We start from the raw sequence: 22,665 nt of genomic DNA, 5'->3' as shown, positions 1-22,665 counted from the left end.
CCTCAAGCCTTACTATACCAAACTCTCATTAATGCTTTGCCTCAAACAATAATCACATTTTAATTATGATCTTGGTCGGGGTCGCCAAAAAACACCCTTGGGGTGGATTTCACAAAGAGTTGAGACTCGTCTTAATTGTGAGTTAGGACTAGCCGTACGATTTTTATATCTCTTAGGACTAGTCCTAAATTAGGACTAGTCCTATGTCTTTGTGAAATCAACCCCTGGGTAGATGGGAAACTATTTGCACATTAATGAGCCTAATCTCAGCCTTGTAGTTCTGAGGAATAGTAAAAAGCATAGAGCAAGGACCTTGCTCTATGTTAAAAGGAAACCATCCAATTGACTATGCTTACGAAGTCATACTTAACTAAAAATAAATTTTGCCTTCTCTTCTTTTTCAGTCTTTTATTTCATGGAGTTATTTAAGCACCATAATTTATGCTAAATACCAGAATGATGTTACCAGCCAAAACACCTTCACACATACTGTTTGTGACTGGTATCCTGCTCATTCTTGCTCAGAAGAAAATTGTTGGGCAGTATTGTCTGCTTGAAGCAGTTGAAAATGGGCCCAGTCCGTCTGCTGTTTTTAGGGCTTATTGGCATTTGGTATACCCTCGATTCAACACTATGTGGCAAAGCCTAGCCGTTTTAGAGCGCATCAGATTCAATCTCTGGTGTTTCTGATCAGCAGAGTGTGGGTTCGATTCCTGGTCAGGACACTTGTGTCCTTTAAAAGCAAGATACTAAGACCATAATTGCTTATATGTAAAGTTAGGGAGATGGTGCTTTCTGCTATACCAGCCATCTGATGGATGATACCCAAGCCTACATGTATCCGTATGGACTGTAAAAGGGAAACCCTGTTTCAGCCCCAGGAGAACCTGTAGCAACGGTTCTGTAAAAATAGTAGCCCACACTTTAAAGTGGCCTTTCGTGTGTCTGGCGACTTGCAAAAAAAAACATTATTTTAAATGTGAGTGACCAACAGGATTTATAATGTAATCATCACCATGTAATAATATTTATTAGCTGTGTAGATCGTTCTTGTTAGAACTTGTCTTCCCGGGAGTAGATTTGGGAATTCAGGAGGAAGGTTATTTACTTTGGGGAATTTACATATTACTGTGCTTGCCATTGTTTACTGACCACCAAAATAACCTGTCCAGATTTGTGTAAGATATTAACCTTTGTGATTGTAGTTTGTTTACAAAGGCAGTTAAATTTCACATATCTGGCCAAGGTGTACTTGTTATCTAACCTAGTACAGAGTTACCCCGACTTTTGACAGACTGGACCTAATGGACTATTGCATCAGTTGATCATCCTGACTTTTTTGATTGTTTAATGTTAAATACCCCAGACAGTTTCGCTACTCTTATTGGTGGAGAGCCCGTCACATGGGGGTGTTTAAACAGTTGATAATGACCAGCTGGAGCTGTTTATAACCGGCTAATACGTGCGCCAATTATTTTCAGGTGGAACGCAATTCATATGAGTAACAACGCTAGTGTAAGCTGCGCGCGTGCGTACACACAACCCACGCGCATCAGAGAGATTCTTCACAAAGTTTTTGAAAAAAATATTTCAAACCTCGAATTTTCAATTGTCAAAGTGTCTATAATTGTATCTTTTAAAAGTTTTTTTACAGAAGGGCATCTACGAATGGGAATAAAAGAGTAGTGACTCGTTCTCAAACGTCCGTTTAAAACCTTGCAGGGTCATTGCTGTGCGATAAAGGCCCTAGCCTTCGGCTCGGGCCTTTATCACACGGCAACGAACCGCTTCCCTTTTATTACCTTATTTATTTCATTCAAGGAGGAATGAGCCAGACTAAACATTTGCTGGCTTTGTAGAACTTATAAGGGTCAAATAAATCAGTCATTGAAAGAAGTGCAAAGCTGAAGCCAATGTACAGGATGATATGTAAAAAAAACCAAGAGGTTTTTTGAATTGCAAAATGAGGAGTGGAAAAAGTCCTTATGAAAGTGGAAACAAAACTACAAATCTGTAACCGAATGTTAAACACACTAACATTTCATTTGATTGATACTTTACGAAGGCGAACATTTTTTGCCTCCAAAGACATCAAATAAGGTCAGATTTTAAATATAAAGGTCCGGGTATATATTTGTACAGGGCTTTTGTTAAAGTTATTCCTTAATTTCCATGATACTTTTTATTTGAAATGGACCCTTTGACTGACAACAAATTGGCACCCAAAATTGGGGCAACACAGAAAGTATACAGAAAGTACATTTTCATGCAATGTCACACTACAGAATTGTTTTAAATGACATTTCACATTTTTCTGTGGGAAAGTCTCTTTGCCCTGACTAAGGGCCCGGAGCATTGTTTGCAGTAAATCTATGACTATCCTATAAGCTATTAAAGTGTAGTAGCCCCAGCCAATTTTCAATACCTTCCGCCCAGGTAGTAGTTAAAAAGCAGGACAGTTCTTTTCAGAACGGAGAAGTCTCCCGAACAATCCGATAAATCTACCCAGCGGTAGTGCAATATTAGAAAGACGGTTCTCTAAAGAACAAACTCTACCTGGCAAGTAGATACACACATGGTGGTACCGCAAACCAACTCACCATTCAATGCCTCAAATCATATATAGATCTATGACAGTTGTACAAAATTAATGCACGACGCCAGTGCTTCTTAATATTGATTTTGGAGGTCCTGTACATGTAAAAGAATTTTGGTTGAGATGTTCTGTGGAACCGAAGGTGTAGAATGCATTCCTTGTGTTTGTTAAATCAATTCTTTCAAAGATCTTTTTTAAATTGATAACAAAAGAACAGATGTTCTTTCCATTCATGCTGATGCTGAGTTTGTCATTGATTTTACTATGTACACAAGGACCCCGGTGGTAGTGTACAACCCCTTAAACTGACTGACGCTTTGCATATTGGTGCATGCATTTCTTGTAGCTCTGTGTACAAGCAGAGTACTCCCCCAGGTTTTTTAGCTTGCAATCTGGAGCATTTGAAATGGTATTATTTCATCATTTTCAAGAGTTTTGTCAAATTTTTTGTTTGAGAATATTGTTTTTTTTTAACAAGGAAATTGTTTTTTTTTTTTTGAAGCTCTAAGTAGCTGAGCCCAATCTGGAGCATCTCCCTCAGGTTTTTTAGCTTGCAATCTGGAGCATTTTAAATGGTATTATTTTGTCATTTTCAAGAGTTTCGTCAAATCTTTTGTTTGAGAATATTGGTTTTTTTTTGGTAAATTGTTTTTTTTGTTAAAGCTCCAAGTAGCTGAGCCCAATGTGGAGCATAGTCTAGTTATATCATTAACAAGAATGTTATGATTTTTATGACCTTAAACAGTTACTGGGTATTTAAAAAAAAAATTGTATACAAATACTTGTTTTGTACACTGTTGGTGTATTTGCCTCCAATTTGCATGTATCGCAAACATGTGGCAGAATTCATTTAAATACATACAATCACACTTCAACCCTTCAAACCACACTTCGTAAAGGTCCAATTTGAATGGTATCTTTCTAATATGGCCTTTCAGCTGTTTTTATTTTTATTTTGTGTGAGAAATTGAAAGCAAGGTCTCAGCAGGAGACTTCCAGGTGGGCATCAATTATGAAAATAAGAAATGTTTGAAAGAGATGAAATGCCACAAATGTCAAGGTCGAAAAGATTAAAATCTATTGCGAAAATGTAATTATTAATAATAATAACATCAAAGTTTTATACATGTATAGCGCACGTACCTACCAACAAGGTACTCCAGGGGATGCAATTTATACACACTTCAGAAAACAAGCTGCAAAGTTATCTTTATTAATATTACGTGTATGTTTGGGCAAGAAATAATTTTGCAGGATGCTCACTATTTACCAGAATAATCATCTTTGAAATAAGAATTTCGAATAAAAAATGAAAAATTTCTTTTTGAATTTTGTGAATTTTCAAGGCTTACATTTTTGTAACATTGTGTCTGAGTGGCCCCTCAGTTTCCTGTTTGCCTTTTCAAGCCTTAATTTTGGTTTTACCCAAAATTAAAAATTCATCGCGATGCAAATTTAACATCTATTAAACTTGAACAAAGTTTCATTCATGAATGAGCAAGCACAATCGTGTGTCTACATCGGGTACAGGTTTAATTGACGCTTTGACTCTGACAAACTTGCAAGTATTAATGCAATGTCTATTTTAGGAGACACTACCTTGTTCCACTGCGTGTGAACTGTTAATTTTGATACCATAAATAATATTGTCATTCTGTCTTTGCAGGTTTTACTTGTTAATTTTGATATTAAATATTTTCCGGCTTTCTTGTTCTGCAAGCTTGACTTGTTAAATTGTTAATTTCGAGACCATAAATATTCTCATTTCGTCTTGTTCTGCAGGCATATCAGAAGAGATTCCCCACCTGTAAAATGATACCCATTTTCTTGGGCAGTGAGATTTTGTCAGAGTACAAGAGTGAAGATGGTGCCATACACATTGTGGAGAGACGATGCAAGCTCAACATGGATGCTCCCTACCTGCTAAAAAAGGTACTAGACTTCTACCAATCATATAAGCTGTGTAGGCGTACCCACAATTTGTACCTGACTCTGCCTTAGGTATTCCTGCATCAAAAAACCAGTCCTATAGGGCCACTTTGCGCCATTTTCAGACCGGAAAAGACCAGTACATGTATGTGTATCAGTTTGTCAACCCAGTTTTCAAAGTCGAAAAGGGAATCACAAATTTTGAGCTGTCAAATAATTAGTGGGGAGCAGGCTCAAATTGTACACTTGGTTGGTAATTTGAAAGGGCAAGGGCACCAAGGCATTTTCTCCTTGGTAAAGGGCACCCTATGAGGAAATTGTAAATTTCTACTGGAGCATTTCAAAGGCACCTGGGGGCATACAGGCAATCGCCTTCTTTGCCTCTGTGAAGTATCAGGCCTGATATGTAGCCTGTGATGAAGTTGCTTAATAAGCACAAAAAGTCACAAAGCACAAACAAATATGCTGACCGGAATTTAGGTTCTCGGCCGAAATACTATCTCGCATGTTGCATTTGTGATTGGTATCCTGCTCATTTTTGGCATAGCAGTGAGTTGTCAAGCAACATTTTCTGCTTTAAAACGTTTTTTTTTTTTAAAGACAATATTTTCTTCCATCTCACAGTTTTCAACTACACTATTCAACCAACTGAGGCCGGGTAAATTTAAGCGAATCTGGTGGCCATGTTTTAGTGGAAAAAGGGGAAAATGTTTAATTCATGTGTTGCCTAGTTTTTTGTGTGCAGTTTTCATCAGGCTTGTTTCAGTTGTGGTAAAGCAATGAGTGATTTGTGGGGGTGAGTGAATTCTTCGGATCTGTATTTTTCAAGCAATCCATGCATAACAAAGTTCATTTAATTTTTTTGTGACACAAAATAAGCTAAAATCCTTAAATGAAAATAATGCATGATTTAGGCTTTTCATTAGGCTATATCTATAGTACCAAAATGTCAATATTATGACCAAATTGTTCTGAGCCGTTCAATTATATTTGACCTTTCATCCTTTGGGGGAGGTCATGCACCGGCTACCACATGTGAAATTCCCGAAAGTATCCTTGACTTCTGTACCTTTCCAGGAAGCACTACGGTCAGGAAACTATGAATAACATCCCCCTAGAGAAAGAAAAAAAAACCCTAACTGAATAAACAGTTAGCGCCCTTCATTTATGTCCAGGTTTCATTTACGTAAAGTGAAAGTCGAAGGCAAGGTTACATTTCTGAGTACCAGTTGGAAAAAAACAAAAACTGAATAAACAGTTAGCGCCCTTCATTTAAATGTAAAGTGAAAGTCAAAGGCAAGGTTACATTTCTGAGTAGGTCTACAGGTTGGTTTTTGCCCTTACACTGATGTGTATTAGAGGGTTTTGGTACTTTTTGTATAACACAAAACACAAACGATCTACAGATTTACATTAAACTTTATTATACGGTTTTTAAAATAATGATGGTTGAAAGCTTCTCTTTAAATTTTACATGCGTTGCTGTAGTTTATGAGAAATGAGTAAAACAATTTCACAAAAATAATTTTAGATTGTACAATGGATTTAAGCGACTCTCCTAAGAACATTGCTCTGTGTTTTTTTTGTTTTCTCTCTCAAAAACTAATGAAGCTGAAACTTCTGTAGGTAAATTAGGCTATATAATATCCCTCCTTATTCACAGTGAGTAGGGATTCATTTCATGGCCATAAACTTGATCTAAAAAAGAGTAATTTTTGTCAGTTTTCATTGATTAAAAATAAATACCAGTATCTTCTTCATTTTAATTCATTTATGAAAGAATCTGAAAAATTATATTACTTGATAAAATGGCAGCACTTATAGACTAACTAATTACATTAAAAACAAAACCTGCAATAGCTTTCAAGGCAACAAGTATTTCATCAGATGCAAAGATGAAGTGGTTGTTGCTATGAAAGCTTACGCAATTTTTTTATGTAATTAGTCAGCCTTTAAGTGCAACCATTACCTTCCTTGTTTTATCTATCAGCTATTATTTATAAATTGTTTATATTTTTTTTAATTTCATCATAACTGATTAAAAAGACAATCATCTTGAAAATAGTGAATTATGGTTTCTAGTGTACAATTTTGTTGTTATACGATAAAAAGCACTTAACGATAAAGTGCTCATACATAACAAAGCCCCCAAGATAAAAGGGCAAATGACCAAGAATTACACAAAAGTACAATCTTATCCAGGTACTGTTCCAACACAGATCAGAAGAAAAAAAATTGTAGATCAATAAAAGTTAAAAACAAGTCACAGACATGTCCCAAGGAACACCATTGTACATTTTATCAGCGAGCACAAAATCCATAAAATAACTTGAACAGTTTTTGATTGTTTTCATCATTAACGTGATGTTGTGAACACTTTGCCCATTGGATGAACTTACCAGCAGTTGGTTTGTATAGTGTGTTCCGGGCTTGTATGATTCGTTTTTGAAAGGGCAAGGGTACCAAGGCATTTTCTTCTTGTGGTAAAGGGAAATAAGCTTGGGCGATATCACGATATTATCGAATATCGCGATATTAATTTGGAAACGATTTCGATATCGGATGGATTTGGTTTTAATCGAAATATCGATATATCACGATATATCGCGATAATCGCGATATATCGCGATATCGATTAAATATCGCGATGTATTTGCTAGCTGAGACATCTTGCACCCCATAGGTTTGGAGTAAAACCAGAAGAATAGGTCATTAGAACACCTCTATTAAGCTATGACTGTCTCTTCTACAACTTTCACTTGGAGTTTGAAGACTGATGTCAAATTTCATTAATCGCGATTATATCGAATATCGCGATATATTGTCGGCGATATATCGTGAATAAAATAAATCGATATCGCCCAAGCTTAAAGGGGAAACCTATGAGAAAATTGTAAGTTTCTACTTGAGCATTTCAAGGGCACATGGTACATGTAATGATCAGGGGGCTTGGAGGCAATCACCTTTGTTGCCGTTGAAAACTGGTGCATGGAAATGAAAAGCAGCGATGTGTTTCCCCCCCCCATGTTTGATTCAGCTCTGAATTTGCCAGTTTGCATTCACCTGGCACAGCCTGTGTTTACAGGTGGTCTGTCTTCTCGGACTGCCTGACCTGGATGGTGATGTAAGCTGCGGGTACACTGGATGGAGGAGTTGTTATAAAAGCCTGGGGACTTCTCTAATAAATAAATCAATTATGTTATTGTCCAGGGAGATGGAGAAAATTGCAGATGCACAAAGATAAGTGACTTCTGTACTGTTCGGTTGATGGAGTGCAGTTTCTTTTGTTCTTTTTTGAATGATTAAAAAAAATACAAAATTGCACACAAAGGAGATCTTGAGGGGTAAATCAGGAAACAATCAGAAAGCAGAGGTTGTTATAAAATTATGAAATGAGAAGAAAAGAAATCAATATATAACAGATATTACATGTACATAGTTAGCATCAAGGATTTCTGGTATAAAGAAAAGTACTGTGAAAAGGACGTGCATTAATCACGTACATGTATCTTGTGTATATTTATTTAGGATCAGGATGGCTCAGTGTTTTCTTTTCCTGGAATCCCTCCGCCTGTTTTGAACCGGGATCCACAAAGGGAAGGAAACCACTGACCAGCAATGATATTCTTCCTGCTTCAATTTGTTTTCCTTCAAATTATGTGCCTTTGGAAGACAACGGAAAAACTGTGGTTCAATTGCCTGAAAACTCTTTTCATTTATTCCTGCACCATATGAACAAGCAGGTCAGCCTTTTTGCTGAATAAATTCCTACTTTTTTGCAAGGATCAAAATATGCCTGCCACTGACCCAACCAGAGTGCACAGGTATACCTAATGTTTTGAAAGTAGTCTTCGCTTTACTAGCGCAGAAATATAGCGCTTTTACCCTGTGTAAGTGGAAATAATTGCAACTGTAAATGTGTTGAACTTCACACAGTAAACAGAGCCATGAAATTGGAACGTGATGTTGCAGTTTATGGGCTAAAAAAAATATATATTTTATTAGATTGGTGAACAGATTCACAGACCTGCTGTACGTGTACCTGCATTTTTATTTGATAGAAAAAATATTTTTTATAGTGCTTTACTTGCAGGCACATATTAAAGCAGTTTTTTAAAGACAGGAATACAAAGTTGGCAAAGGGGCCCAAGTTGGGTTTAGTGCAAGGTTGAATAAAGTCGCCATTGGGGCTAAAATGGTTGTGGTTCTTGGACACAAGTGCCTCGACTTGGTCCCAAATGCACACTCTCACAACACCAGGTCTTGGGTCTAGTATTGATGGCACAACCAGGCCCATTCAAAATTTTACAAGAAATTTGCCTTGTCATGGATATTATGTATTCAATTCTTAAACTCCACATACATTACAAACATGTAACATTGCATCATCATGTCGTCTTTTGCGATAGCAATATAGCTTTGAAAAGTATGTCACAATAATGCGTACAACAATCTACAATACGCAGTTTACTGTTAACAAAGTGTAATGCTGGCAAGTATACATGTAAACAAAATAGTGTAATGCGGACAAGTGTACGTAAACAATCTGTGTAGTCCTACTGTATAAATCTTCCCCCCAAAAAATGTTGGATTATTTTTATGTAGGGCCTACTTAAATCCTGATTTCTGGCTTCTGTCATCCACAGATCGTAGGTGTGGATTACATTTACTTCATCCAGAAGAACTCTTTGAATTGGCGTGAGAGGACGCTGAAGATTGAGGCGTACAACGAGAGTTTCTCATCGAGGATTATTGTCATTGAAGGATGTACATATTTTGTAAGTATTTATTTTAACAATCAGCCTCCTTTTTGTTTACAACGATATGAGTTCATTTGCCACATGCAGTGATTTATAAAAGTTGACTTGGGAGACTATATGCTGTCTGCAGCCTGTATTGAGTGTCTTGTTGAAGTCATGGTCAAGCCATCGTCAGACTTGAGTTTTTGGTAGCCAAGTCATTGGGGTATGGGGTCAAATCCCGGTTGTGACATTTGTGTCCTTGACACTACACACAGGAGTAATCCTTTTTGGGGCGGTTTCTTTTGGTTGATTTATACATCAAAACCCGGTTGTGACATTTGTGTCCTTGACACTACACACAGGAGTAATCCTTTTTGGGGCGATTTCTTTTGGTAGATTTATACATGCCCTACATGTATTTATAAGTGTCCATTATTTTTTTTTTTTTGTGTCGGGCACACAACTTCTCAGCTGTATTTCTCTTTCTTTTTTTTCTTCATTTTAGTTCCCTTTAAAACTGAAAAACACTATACACATTTCTGTGTCCCCTCTTTTGTGTGTGTAAAGTTTACACCACTTCCGATAAATCGAGACACGCTTCCACTTTCGTACTGGGAGGAGACCAGTTGCTCTATGACTTGATGCGTATTTTGACACTGCTATGCGAAGTCTCTCAAAATGGATAAACCATCAGGACAAATTATAATATCCAATATATTTGGATATTTCAAAGTCACCTTTCCCAGGGGTATTGATCAAGCAAGGCATTCTGGGTAAGAAAGAAAAATTGCGCGGCGAGACTACACCCCTTTGAACGAAGTTGCTTATTGGCTATTAGTCTAGAGACCGCCTTGCATGTAGTATGACATTTCCTTGATGTTAAATGCAGTGAGTCTGACAGATGCCAAATTACCCGTTGTGCCCAGAGTATTCTGGCGTCAAAAGCTTCCACTTTGCTGCCCCAAAAATCTTGAACAATATACCCTACAGTACCCGCAACTCTAATTCACTATTAACAGCTTTTTAAAACTCTCTCAAAACTCACTTTTCATTGATGTGTTTTGCTAATTTTGTTCCTTAATTTATTTTGCTTGTTGTTTTAGCGCTGTGATACATGCTTCTCTGGTTATTAGGTAGATCGCTATACATAAACAATCCATGTAATAATTGTGATTATTAATATTTTTATATTATTATTTTTATAGCTGCATTATAAGTACTCTAGGGATGGTTTTCAGTTCACTTTGATTAAAAACAGAATCCATTAAATTGGTAGCAGCTGTATAGGAATGTTTTATTGTTTGTATTTAAATAGAAGCGCAAATTGTGTTTTATTTTTCAGCAGAGTTTTCAATCACAAAACCAAAAGGTCATGATTATAAAGGTTAATCAAAAAGTGAAAACATGAAATAATTTGGCGTATTTTTTTATGTCAATATTGTCCTTCACACAGTAGGGAAATTAAACCGTTTTCACTTCATGTCTATTTGACAACATAGGGAGACCACCAATATAAAGTTCTGTTCTAAATACGATGTTAGATTTGGCAGGTGAAGTACGTTGAGTTTTTCAAAACAGTTGTAGAGGATACTATGATGAACTCGGCTATATACTTTCAGTTTGTTAGCCACCATTCATTGCTGGGTATCTTTTTACCCAAGCACATAATTGGAACAAAGCACATTTTGCATTGATTTGATCATGTGTTCGTCGCCTATTGATTAGAATTCCATTCGTCCATGCATCTTGTTATTGGTGTATAGCGATGGACCGAAGTGACTTTCCCTCTTATCGAATTAAAAAACCCACATAGGTTGTATTCCGTGCGCTTCAAATCAAATCAAAGAGCACCATCTCTTTCGTCGAGGAATCGAATTAACGATGCTTCACCGCACAAATGGAAGTGTTTAATTCGATTAACAATTTTACAAGGTGCAAGTTGGTTAGGGTCACCTTTTGTTGTAAGGAACGTAACGGCGTCGTGATGAGTGCTGTAATGAACGTTTGCCTTGACATCAATCTGGTGTTTGTTGATGCCGAGCTTTGCGTAACTGCACAGTTAATTGATGCAAATTTGTTTGGTGCCTAATAGACTTTTTAATCTTTTCCTTCTGAATACATAGCATTAACAAACACAAACGTGTACACGTACTGTTTAGAAGACAAACGATTTTAATAGTTTGTCTTGAAAAAGGCAAAATATACTTTTGGTTTTTGGAACCATTTGATATTTTAATCCTATATAAATGTATGTCATACAATAAAACTACATGTAAGATGTGAAAATTTCAAAATGTCGCATTTTGAGATATTACCAAAAATCTGTTCGAGCTGTTGTCTCCTCGCAAGGAGAATTATCCACAATAGGAGTACACAATCTTAGAAACATTACTGCAGTAACGCTTAGAACTCAGATTTCAATATGCCTATATTGAAGTATTGTCGTCCAATGAATCCGAATTTCTTGATCTGTGCGATTCATAATCATAGACGGTAGACCAATGTTTGAATGAGAGAGACTGGCTGCTGCCAGTGTGGCGTTTATCTCCCCTTTTGGGAGCTTTGCCGAGTTCTTTTGTTTGGAAAATCATCTGAACAAAAAAACAAATCCTCAGGTTATAATCGCATGGTATTTGGACCAGGAAGTCCAATGAATTACTTTTCATATGCAAACAAAAAGTTGCCACTGCGCCTGAACTCTTCAACAATGCAATCAGTGTGTTTTGGACTTTGGTTATTCACAAAAATACACACCATTTGTTTTCTTTTGTAAAGAAAGTTTTAAATGGCATAGAAAACAATGTTCTGAAATACTGTCAAAGTACTCAAAGATCAGTCTAGTTGTTTATAGTTTTTATTATGACCTTTGCATCGGAAATGCATTGTACTCAAAGGCAAATATGTATCCTTCAAAAAAGATGAAAATTTCAAATGTTAGTTTTGTTGTGTATATCTACCTTTATATGAACTGGTCCAAAAACCTATGTTCTCTACAGTGTACTTCATTTGAGAGCTCAGACATGTCTTGTTGCAGGTGTTTTGCTTTTCCTCTATTCAAAGGCATGAATTCAAAATCGAGGCAGCAAGCTTAAAAATTTCAGGCTCAACTTCACACAAGCCAAGATTGATCCTTAGATGTGCATCCAACTTAAGTGCCAAGCAAAGTGTGATGTCACAATACAAATCACTATGGTGATAATGACAACTCATCTTTTCAGATGAAATCTTAGTGTTTTGTGAAATCAAGCCCACTGGGCTCTTTGGTGCACTCACTGTGGACAACAATTATTAAATAGAAAACCTCAAAACAAAATATTTAATGGCCTGACATTTTGATCCTAGCAGAGTCTTTCTTACTAAGATCTTTATCACCTAGGGGGATAAGGTCTATAATAAAGGGTAGTTGATGAGGTCCTGAACAACCGACTGGGTCTTGGCAATAATGATGGACCAAGCCAAAGGCTGTGACCCTGCAAGGGTTTTAAACAGCGTTTATGACCTAGGCCTAATTTCAAAGAGCTTCTTACATGTAATGGATTGCACAATGTACACTGGATACCAAGATGTACTGATTGCATTGCGCGTAAATTAGCGCCAGTGTAAGCTAGTGAAAGGCAACATGCGTATGACTATGAGTACGGAACATGTGTTTACAACTCCAGAAGTATTTATCAGCCATTTTAAAATCAGGTTAAATCGGTCTTGTAACCGCCTTTCATAGCACTGCCTGAACAAACTGGGGTATTTGAGTTGTAACTAACGGTTGTTTTCAGAACCACCCCAACTCATTGAGAGATATTTATTACATGGTGTTATTGCAAAGTTTTTCATATGGTATTTATGTAGTTTAATACTGTACAAGTGGGTGAGCAAGGAGGGAATCGATAAGGTGCACAATTAGAGCTGACAGTCTCTGATAAGCTAAAATAGAGCTCAACACAATCATGAGACAGACTAAACCTAAACAAAAAATACCATCAAGTCTAGGTCCTATAAATACCATGGACGGGCATTTTTTAATAATAAAAAAACGTCCCAGTTTACGTCAGCGTCAAATATACTTTATTGGTTTAACGGGATTGAGAGAGTGGGTGGCGAGGAGAGCAAGATAAGCAGTCGAAGAAGCTGTCTCTTGTAAACCTCAAGATTATCACGGGCCGCATTCTTGCCCGGAAATGAATTTCCATGAGCTGGGAGGTATTCCTGCAACGATGTCCCAAATCTTGGAGGGGAGATTTATGTGATTCGGTTTGCAATCTGCACGTGTTTGTGCAGTTGTTCTTGCGAGCTCGCTGGATTCTCACAATTTGGATGTTGGTTGATGTGCTCGGAGATTGGAGAGATCGATCATGATTCAAGGGGCGAGTGGCGGAACATAGTTTGGTTCAGTGGGTTTTAAACTTTGACATTAACAGACAAGAACTGCAACCTAACGTAGGCATTGTGTGCTTCAAGTGGAGAGGGAGAGAGAGGTGTCAGGAATATGGGAATCTAAAATGGAATTTATCCACTCGAACAACAACAACAACAAACAATTCATGCAAAATTTATTCATTGTCACATCAGTGTTAGGGTAAATAAAAAGTTTATTCTTTATCCCCCGATACAAAACTAACACCCGTTAAAATGGTTGGGGTACTTGCTGCCAACACAGAGTATTCAAAGCAGGTCTTTCAAACTGCCTCTAGCCTGATGGTGAGACATTTTGCTCGATAGCAACGCAAAGATCGAGGGTTTGAATTCTGCCTGTGTCTGTTTTTTTTATACAGAAATTTGAAAAGTACAGAGTATACACAGTGCTTAATATACATCAGTGTAAGAGTAAAAACAAATTATACAGCCCTAAAAACTGTGTTCAGTTTGTTTTCTCTGTCATAACCCCACCTTCACTACACACGGCAAAGGTTTAAAAGAAGAAGAAAAAACAAGTTCTGCATTTATTTTCGTCCACTGTCTGGACGTTTTTACCGACCGCAAGTGTCCCCCGAAGTTAATTTGGATTTGACATCACACTCGGCCCACAGATCCCCCTCCAAAATCATTGCAGGATTTCCAGCCTGTTTTTCTGTTAGTGTTAAGTGCTCCTCGCTCACCCACTTTCTATCTGTCTCAATCACTAAACCAACAATTGTGCTGCCCAGGTTTACTCAACTCCGGTGTATTCTGCTGTTTTGTGCACTCAACATTTATTCAGCGAAAAAACAAATGTCACTGCGCTAGTCTTTTATTATTACGTTCTGGATGTTATTGCATTTTGGTGTGTACATTGTGAATGTAGTTTAAGAGTATATTTGAAAATATTTGATTTAGTATGTATTGTTATTTAGTGTGTTAATCCCAGCTTGTTCTGATTTTACATGCTGCTTTATTCAGCATTTATTCAGCGAAAAACAAATGTCACCGCGCTTGTCTTTCTTATTCCATTCTGAATGTTATTGTATTTTGGTGTGTACGTTGTAAATACACTTTGAGTATATTTAAAGGTATGTTATTGGGTGATGTTTAATCTATAAAGGCCTGGTCACACTGGCCTTGATAACGAGAACAAAAACAAGAACTTTAACAAAGCACGTTCTCGATTGGTTGAATAAGCATGCTCATATTCTGCGCGGAGCAATTCAACCAATAGAATGCTTTCTCTTTGCGTCGTGATCGTGATCGTTTTTGTTATCGCTGCAGTGTGACTGGCCCTTTACTGGTACAATGAATATATTGTACACGGGCTCCTGTAGTTACAGAGTTCCTTCCCTCTACACACTGTACATGGCTCTCCCTCAACCTATTCTCATCAGTAACGTACAGTTATTCTGGAAAATTTAATTGCATAAAATTTGTCTTCTTTTTTTTAAGTTCTGGGATTGCTGATTTTAGACAGTTTTGTTTTAAACACTTTTATGCACTTTTTATTTTAGTGATAAATTGACCATACCAATCAATTAGTCATAAATAATTGGTATTATATAGGCCTATGGTTATATTATTTGAAAAATGGAAAAAATAAGGTTACAGTAGCACCCTCAAGAAAATTCCCAATCGAAAACCTGTGTAGTTGTGCGTTCATATCAGTGTAGATGCGTGTAGCACATAATTCACTATTTGGTGCTTAAGTGGTTTTGGCATTCAGACATTGCAAGATAATTGAAGAGGATTTCACACACGAACGCAGGGTATCCTTGAGTGTTTTTACTTTGAATCAAATAAGTAGCTGAAGATTTGTTTCCCAACTCCTCAAAGAGTTATCACTTGTCTTGTTAAAGGGAGGGTATACTTTTGGTAATTGTCAAAGACCAGTATCCTCACTTGCTGTATTCCAACATTAAATAAACAACAAACCAGAATTTTGTTAAAAAGACACTGGATAATTGTCAAAGACCAGTCTTCTCACTTGGTGTATCTCAACATGTGCATAAAATAACAAACCTGTAAAAGTTTTAGCTCAATTGGTCGTCAAAGTTGGTGGGTAATAATGAAAGAAAAAACACCCTTGTCACAAGTACGAAGTTGTGTGCTTTCAGATGCTTGATTTTGAAACCTCAAAATCTAATGCTGAGGTCTCGGAATCAAATTCGCGGAAAATTACTTCTTTCTCGAAAACTACGTTTCTTTAGAGGGAGCTGTTTTTTACAATGTTTTATACTCTCAACCTCTCCCAATTACTTGTTACCAAGTAAGGTTTTATGCTAATAAATATTAGGCCTGGGCGAATTATTCGAATATCCGGTTAATGGCGAATAGGTTTTCCTATCCGTAACCGCGAATGCCTTTTTTTTCTTAACCGGATATCCGCATAGGGCGTGAATACCTACTCACAAACCGGATAATTCTGTAATTACAACCGAGTAACCGGATATTCTTTAATATCCGAATATCCGCGGACGTCGGGCGACAACTGATATGAATGTTTTGTCTGAATCCTTATGAAACTTCTATTAAGACAACATAAAACAGCATATATTAAGTATTTAACTATGCTTACCTCCATGAAGAGTTAAAACAATGACATTTCTGACGTAATTTGTTCAAAGATTACAAAAGTTTTCCTTCACGTAGAGTCAATCACGATCAAAAGAAAAAGCAAATCGCCATCTTTAAATTAGATCCGGTCATTTTTATGAATGAACCGAGCGACACTGTCTGAAACTAATATCAATCCGCCCATAAGATCTCATTCACAAACGAACAGCGCCCTCTAGAGGCAAAAAAAAAAAATTTTTTTTTTTTTTTTAAATTGTTTTTTAAATAGCGCCCTCTAGCGGCGAAAAAAAAAACTATTCGAATATCCGGTTAATTTCGGATAGTTGGCCAGCGGTATCCGAATAACAAAATTTCACTATTCGCCCAGCACTAATAAATATTTTGAGTAATTACCAAACCACTGCCCTGCTCAATTGGTAATCAAAGTTGCAAGAAAATAATGAAAGAAACGCCCTTGTTGGATAGACTTGTGTGCTTTCAGATACCTGAGAAAGGCTTTTATGCATGAAGCCTATAGATCTTTGATTATCGCTTTCTCTAAAAAACTACATTGCTTGTCTAATAATGTTTTTCAACAGTTCTCCAATGCTCTTTACCTAATTTTTATGGTCATTAATATTTGGCATAATTACCAAAAGTGTACCCTCGCTTAAACTCAATAACTGCATCTTCTTCTGCATGCTTGTCTCCCGCGTCATCTTCCCGCTTTTTACTCCGGATTAAAAGTCTTCCCTGGCCAAACAAACTGTTTAGCACTCCTTCAGTGGATCAAAAGCTGAGAGATTTCCCGCCCTATAGTATCAGACATTCCAGACTACAGTTATGTTCGTGCTGGCGCTGCGCCATCCGATCAAGATAGACAAAAATTCTTCTTCTTCACGATTCACGACTGAAATCTCACAGGGGGATTGAGTTTGGATTGAGTGAAGCGAAGAGATTTTACTGTAGGGAACGATGATTAGAGCAGTAGGATGGAGGGTTGGGAGGGGGGGGGGGGTGTTTGGACACAGATGAGTCTACTGTGTGTCTTTAGGAAATATTCTTGATGCATTCCCAGGGAACGATTTCGCCCAGCAAGAAATTTAGACTGAGCTTATTTTGTGCACTCTGACTGCTAATAATGAGTAGCAAATCTTGATTTTCGAGAAGCAATTGAAATATTTTGTGTAGCATTTTGCTCTGCTATAAAAGGGAAATCGTTCACTGATTACCGGTCTGTGTAGTTGTGTGCAGGGCTGGAATTTGGGGTGGGGAGGGGGGGGGGGTGGAATCCACAAGACTTCAGGGCTCGTAGCTTTTTTTGTAGAAGACCAGATTTAACATGAGACGAAAAAAATTGCTGACACAGTTTTAAGCATGCATTCAACTGTTTCTTCTTGAATACATTAAGACTTGAAAGAGAAGATTGATCTCCTTTGTCTTTCATATTTCAACAAAAGGTTTTTATCGGACTCAAAGTCAACCCTTTGAACATAATTTGTTTTTATATTACACACTGTGGGATTGTTATTCAATTGAAAAACCACACATTGTTTAGTCTTGATTTACTGGCCTGACGCTAAAATCACTGGCCTGACGCTAAAATCACTGGCCTGACGCTAAAATCACTGGCCTGACGCTAAAATCACTGGCCTAACGCTAAAATCACTGGCCTCTAGCCTGCAGTCAAGTGTCAAATTATGAGCCCTGTGTGTGTACTAGATCACCTTAAGAGTATCATTTCATCACCATGGCTGATCCACTGTGGGAGGTTGTAAACATGGTGGTCCCATCAAGTCGTATATATGCAGTCCTTGTAAGTAATGAAGGCAATCAGTAATTTTATTTTTTAAAAAGATGAGCAAAATTATAATGAGTGTATTTACACAACACACCAGATCCTGTGGCTTTTATGTCCCAACTGAAGGACAAAGCAATATAAGTACAGTTGACCGCTGAGCCATGACACAATGTAGAAAATATCATTAAAATATTAAATATTAAAATATATATGTAAATCACCATTTTAGTCGGTGTATTTCCAGTTACGGATCTTCGTGGACATAATCGTTTCGGATTTTCGGCGATATCTCAAAAACGCGACCACCCTTTGAATGAAATTTTCACAGGCTAGTTTTGTTTTATGTATCTACATTTATACAGGGTATCAATCAAACGGGTATACTTTCCCTTTAAAAATAAAGAATTTGTTGAATTCACACCAGGGGTCTTACAATTAAAATGTCTAATTTCCTCTCGGAAAACACTTCATGTCCACTTCAATCCCACGCCGCAGGCCACAGGCAAATAAAGTACTTCACTAAATTTGAATAATTATTGCAGATATTGTAGACTAAGTGCCGGAGCCTAATTTAATTTGCAAGTCACTTTAGTCGCAATCCTATACAGCACTTGCTTTCGTGGTTCCCCCCTGTGTGTGTACGCGGATCCCGAACAGCATATTGTGTGCAGAGGGAGAGAGAGAGAGAGAGGGGTGGGGGCGGTCTGTGATCCAAGCACCAAAGAAACATTGGGTGAGGTTTACATGCAAAAAGCAATCCTAGACAATTATATTGTGTGTTGAGATAATTCAGGGATGGGTTACAGAGTATTGATGGAGTTTGTGTTCTATTTACATGCCCAATTTCATGGCTCTGTTTACCGCCGAATTATGCGCTTTCGATGTCCATTATCCACTTACTGTGCAAGCGCGGATTTTTTTGCGCTAGCAATGTAAGCAAATAATGCCTAGTAACATGGAGTACGCATGCTCACAAGCAAATATTTGCTGCTAACCTGTGAAACAAAATTTTAAAATGGTTGTACATTCAGTTCTACACTAAATTGTTCCAGGCTGGGAATTTCATCTTAAGAGGGCTAGGCCATTTTCATTTGCAATCGGCATAGTTGGGAAAATCTATGGGAACATATTGAAGGGGCACCAAGGCGAAGAGCACGCACCGAAAAGCGTGGCACCCGTGTAATTTTAGACCTGATGCATCAATTAAACCCCACCCACAATAGCGTCTGCCTATAAGTTTTGGAAAGTAGGTTATGCATTTGACCTGTGCAACTCCTCACCTGCCATTATGAAGCAGCGAAGTGAGCTCGGTGCACATAAATTTAACAAGATAATACCGGTGGGAGAACTGTTTTCCCTAGTGTGTGCTGCATATTTAACATTTTGTGTAGATGATAATATTAATAATAACAGTCAGTATTTTTCATGCAAGGTACATGTACATGTTTTTTCTTTGCGAGTCTAATGACAGATCAAGTTTACATTCAAATTGTCACAGGTTTCATACATGTACTATGTTGGGTTTCATGACGTGTGGATAGGTCTGAAATAGAAAAACGTTATTGTTGTGCTTTAGATGCCATTTGAATGCACATCAAATCTTGCCATAAAAAATACAGATTTGCCGCTAAGCATTCCCCTCGAGTAAAGCAGGTTTTAATGTCATACCGGCCTTGTCTGTGTACCTCCTGCCCTGATCATTCCTGAGGAAAGAAAAGTATTTTTTTTTTTTTAAAACACCCCTTTAGACTGTCTCTCCTCCTACGGCACTCTTGACTTCACAATCAGAGTACGTGTTCAAGTATCAAACCTTGCAACAAACGTTATAACTTCAGCAATAGCAAGCACTCCTCTCCACTGGTTAGAGACTGTTGGTTCTCGACAACATCCCTTTCCCCGCGTCAGGTCGCCCCCCCCCCCCCCCCTCCACAGCCCATCAGATTTACATATCAATCGTCTAGCGCATATAGCGCTGACACACTTTCTCCCCTTTTTATTCAAGCATATGAGAGATAGGGTATCCCGCTGAAACGCGGTGACACTTGCCCTGGGGCCCCTTCGTAAAGGGAGGATGCAACATAGACATTGTAGTATGGATGTAAAACTACAGTCAACACTCATTATATAGAGTCATTGTTATAAGAAGGTTCTGCTGATAAAGATTACATTCTAAAGTCCTGAATCTCTCATTTCTGTTTAGTGTTTTCTTTGGCTTGCTGTCCTCTTGTATTTTAACAACGTTCAGGGCAGTCCCAAAGAGGTGACTGTTTATTGAAAACCAAGAGAACTAATATTTCAGTTTGAGGACTAACTTATATTTCGGTATGAGGACTAACTAATATTTCAGAATGTGGACTTTTTTTGTTAAAGAGGTAGTTTGGCCTGTCCCGAGATGCGGCTGTACAAGGTTGTATAGTGAAAACCAAACAAAAAATTGACAGATTACGGTGCTCTTGTTTTAAAAAACTAATATTTCAGTGTGAGTTTTAAAAAAAATATTTTCTCGTCTGAAATTTGAGACAAGCCCCCCCCCCCTGACCTCTGTTGTACAGTCCTTTATGAAACGTCTTGTCAAATACACATCTTTCGTCGCCCGCCAGCGCCGATTGACAAACGGGAATATAGATTGCTTATCATCACTGACGATAGAGAAGACTCTCCTCCATGGGTAGCTCTCTGGGAAAAGATAATATTGATTTCTCTAGACATGTTATCACCTTAATTAAAAGAGGAACCCTGAGGGGTGAGGGACGCGGCTAGGAACCATGTCACTCTATCAAGACGATTGGCTTTGTATTTACCTTTGGACGCTACCTGTTTTTGTTTCAATTAATTACGTACTATCATTGCTTAAGATACAGTACAGGAGAAACTGTGCTTCAATACACCTCTATGCTGATGTAAGCGTTCCTTGTCAGCGAATGATTTTTCTTGTATTGTATAGCATAGAAAAAACTGTACACAAATTGTATCTCAAATTGCTACTCAAAAATTGCTACTCAAAAATCACCATTTGCTACTAAGCCTTGGCGACTTGTGTGACTAGTTTCAAAGTCGGGACTATTGATTGCATACATAAAGTTAAGTCGTGACTACCATTTTTCAACTACTTAGTTAATTGTACCGCCACGAGTACTAAGAAAATAGTCAAGACTTACTGCTTAGTGAACCAAATTTGTCGCTCACGACTATACACAAAATGATTTACTTGCGAAACACAATCAGACATCAGTGTCACAATCTTTCGATCCTGTCATCGTGAATTTTTCTATATTGTGCCTGCAGCAAACAATATGCCGCAACACCTCTTGGGAATAAAAATTAGTCGCGTCTAGTGTCGAAGTCGCGTCTATTTGACGTATGAATAGTCGAGTAGTAATTTTCACCGGTCGCCCAAGCTTATTTGCAACTCAATATTGACATTCATCGTGCAGAAAATAAGTCTGCATTATGTCGTGCTATGCAGAAATTGCTGGACAAAATCATTCCCTTGTTGTATAATGTATAGGTTGCTTGTTCGGAGGCCGAGTGGTCAGACAACAGGATTTGCTTGGCTAGCGACCAAGTGGAGTATTTCTTAGCCAAGGGGTTGACATACAGATTTGTTTTCCTACCTGCATGATTCTAAAGTAAAGTACATCCTGTCTTTATTTTCGTGTGATGCGTTGAGTGAGTTCACCAGACCAAATGTAATGTACGTTAATGCCTGATTGACTTTCTCTTAGACTGAGCAGACTGACGTACATTTAAACAGTCCGAGCATGTTTTTTTAGTAGCCCTGGTTTTGAGCCTCGCTATCATTGGCAGCGCGCCGTACCGATACCTGTCTTCACTAACACCTAGTGGGGATGCGCTGAAAAACAAAGCTGATTTAAATGTTCTGTGGTGAAAAATTTAATCAATTCATCAAAGGAAATCCTTTCTCAAAATAGTTAATACTCTGTCCAGTGTTTGCTCACCAAGTGAGATTTTCTGCTCATTGGTTTACCAATCCATGACCCTACATTTAATAGCGTTTTCCATGCTAAACAATGGTAATCATCCACTGAATGTGCAAAATGTACTGTCAGGCATGAAATAGCCTCAAAGACGCTGTCGCTAACGACAAACAGTTTCTTTCATGTATACTGTCTTCCGAAATTCCATGACCTTGAGCACATGTATGGCAAAAAAACAAAAACAAATTAAATTTCCCCTCCAGCACACGTTTCCTAATGTGTTTTCATCCATCAGCAGTTCTGGAATTTTATCTTTAAGAGGGCAAGGTCATTTTCATTTGCAAAGGGCACTTTCATCGGAAAATCTCAAAGTCTATTGAAAACCTTTGAAGGGGCACCAAGGCAGCTCCACAAGGGCAATGGAGGCCGGGTCCTCCATATAGCTCCAGGTCTGCATCAGTACAGAAAGGAAAGAAGCAAATGAATGGAGTATCTGCGCATTGACTGTGAAGAACAGGATAGGCTGTTTTTGATTGAAGCGGTGTGGGTGATGCTGCAACCTCATTTACCACTGCATGGATTGACACCATTTAGCCTTCCACATGTTAAAGATTTCATGCTTCGTGGAGTATTTCATCACAACATCAAGTGTGATCTTGAAGGTTGAGTTCTGATTGGGTTGTGGGGGGTTTTCGTTGGAATTTT

At 37.8% G+C, this 22,665-nt stretch overlaps 1 protein-coding gene across 1 annotated transcript in view; it reads left to right on the top strand.

Annotated features, from left to right (window-relative positions):
• The window catches only part of LOC139943762 (SEC14-like protein 5), a 54,705-nt gene that overhangs the window by 1,484 nt on the left and 30,556 nt on the right, over positions 1–22,665 (top strand). Inside the window, exons 2-3 of the mRNA XM_071940551.1 lie at positions 4,379–4,528; positions 9,172–9,303. Coding sequence (XP_071796652.1) covers positions 4,379–4,528; positions 9,172–9,303 — 282 coding nt within the window. The remainder of the gene's footprint in view (positions 1–4,378; positions 4,529–9,171; positions 9,304–22,665) is intronic.

This window comes from Asterias amurensis, chromosome 11 (assembly GCF_032118995.1).
Source record: "Asterias amurensis chromosome 11, ASM3211899v1".
Taxonomy (NCBI): Eukaryota; Metazoa; Echinodermata; class Asteroidea; order Forcipulatida; family Asteriidae; genus Asterias; species Asterias amurensis.
The sequence above is the reverse complement of the archived record's forward strand: the minus strand, read 5'-3'. Positions and strand labels throughout refer to the sequence as shown.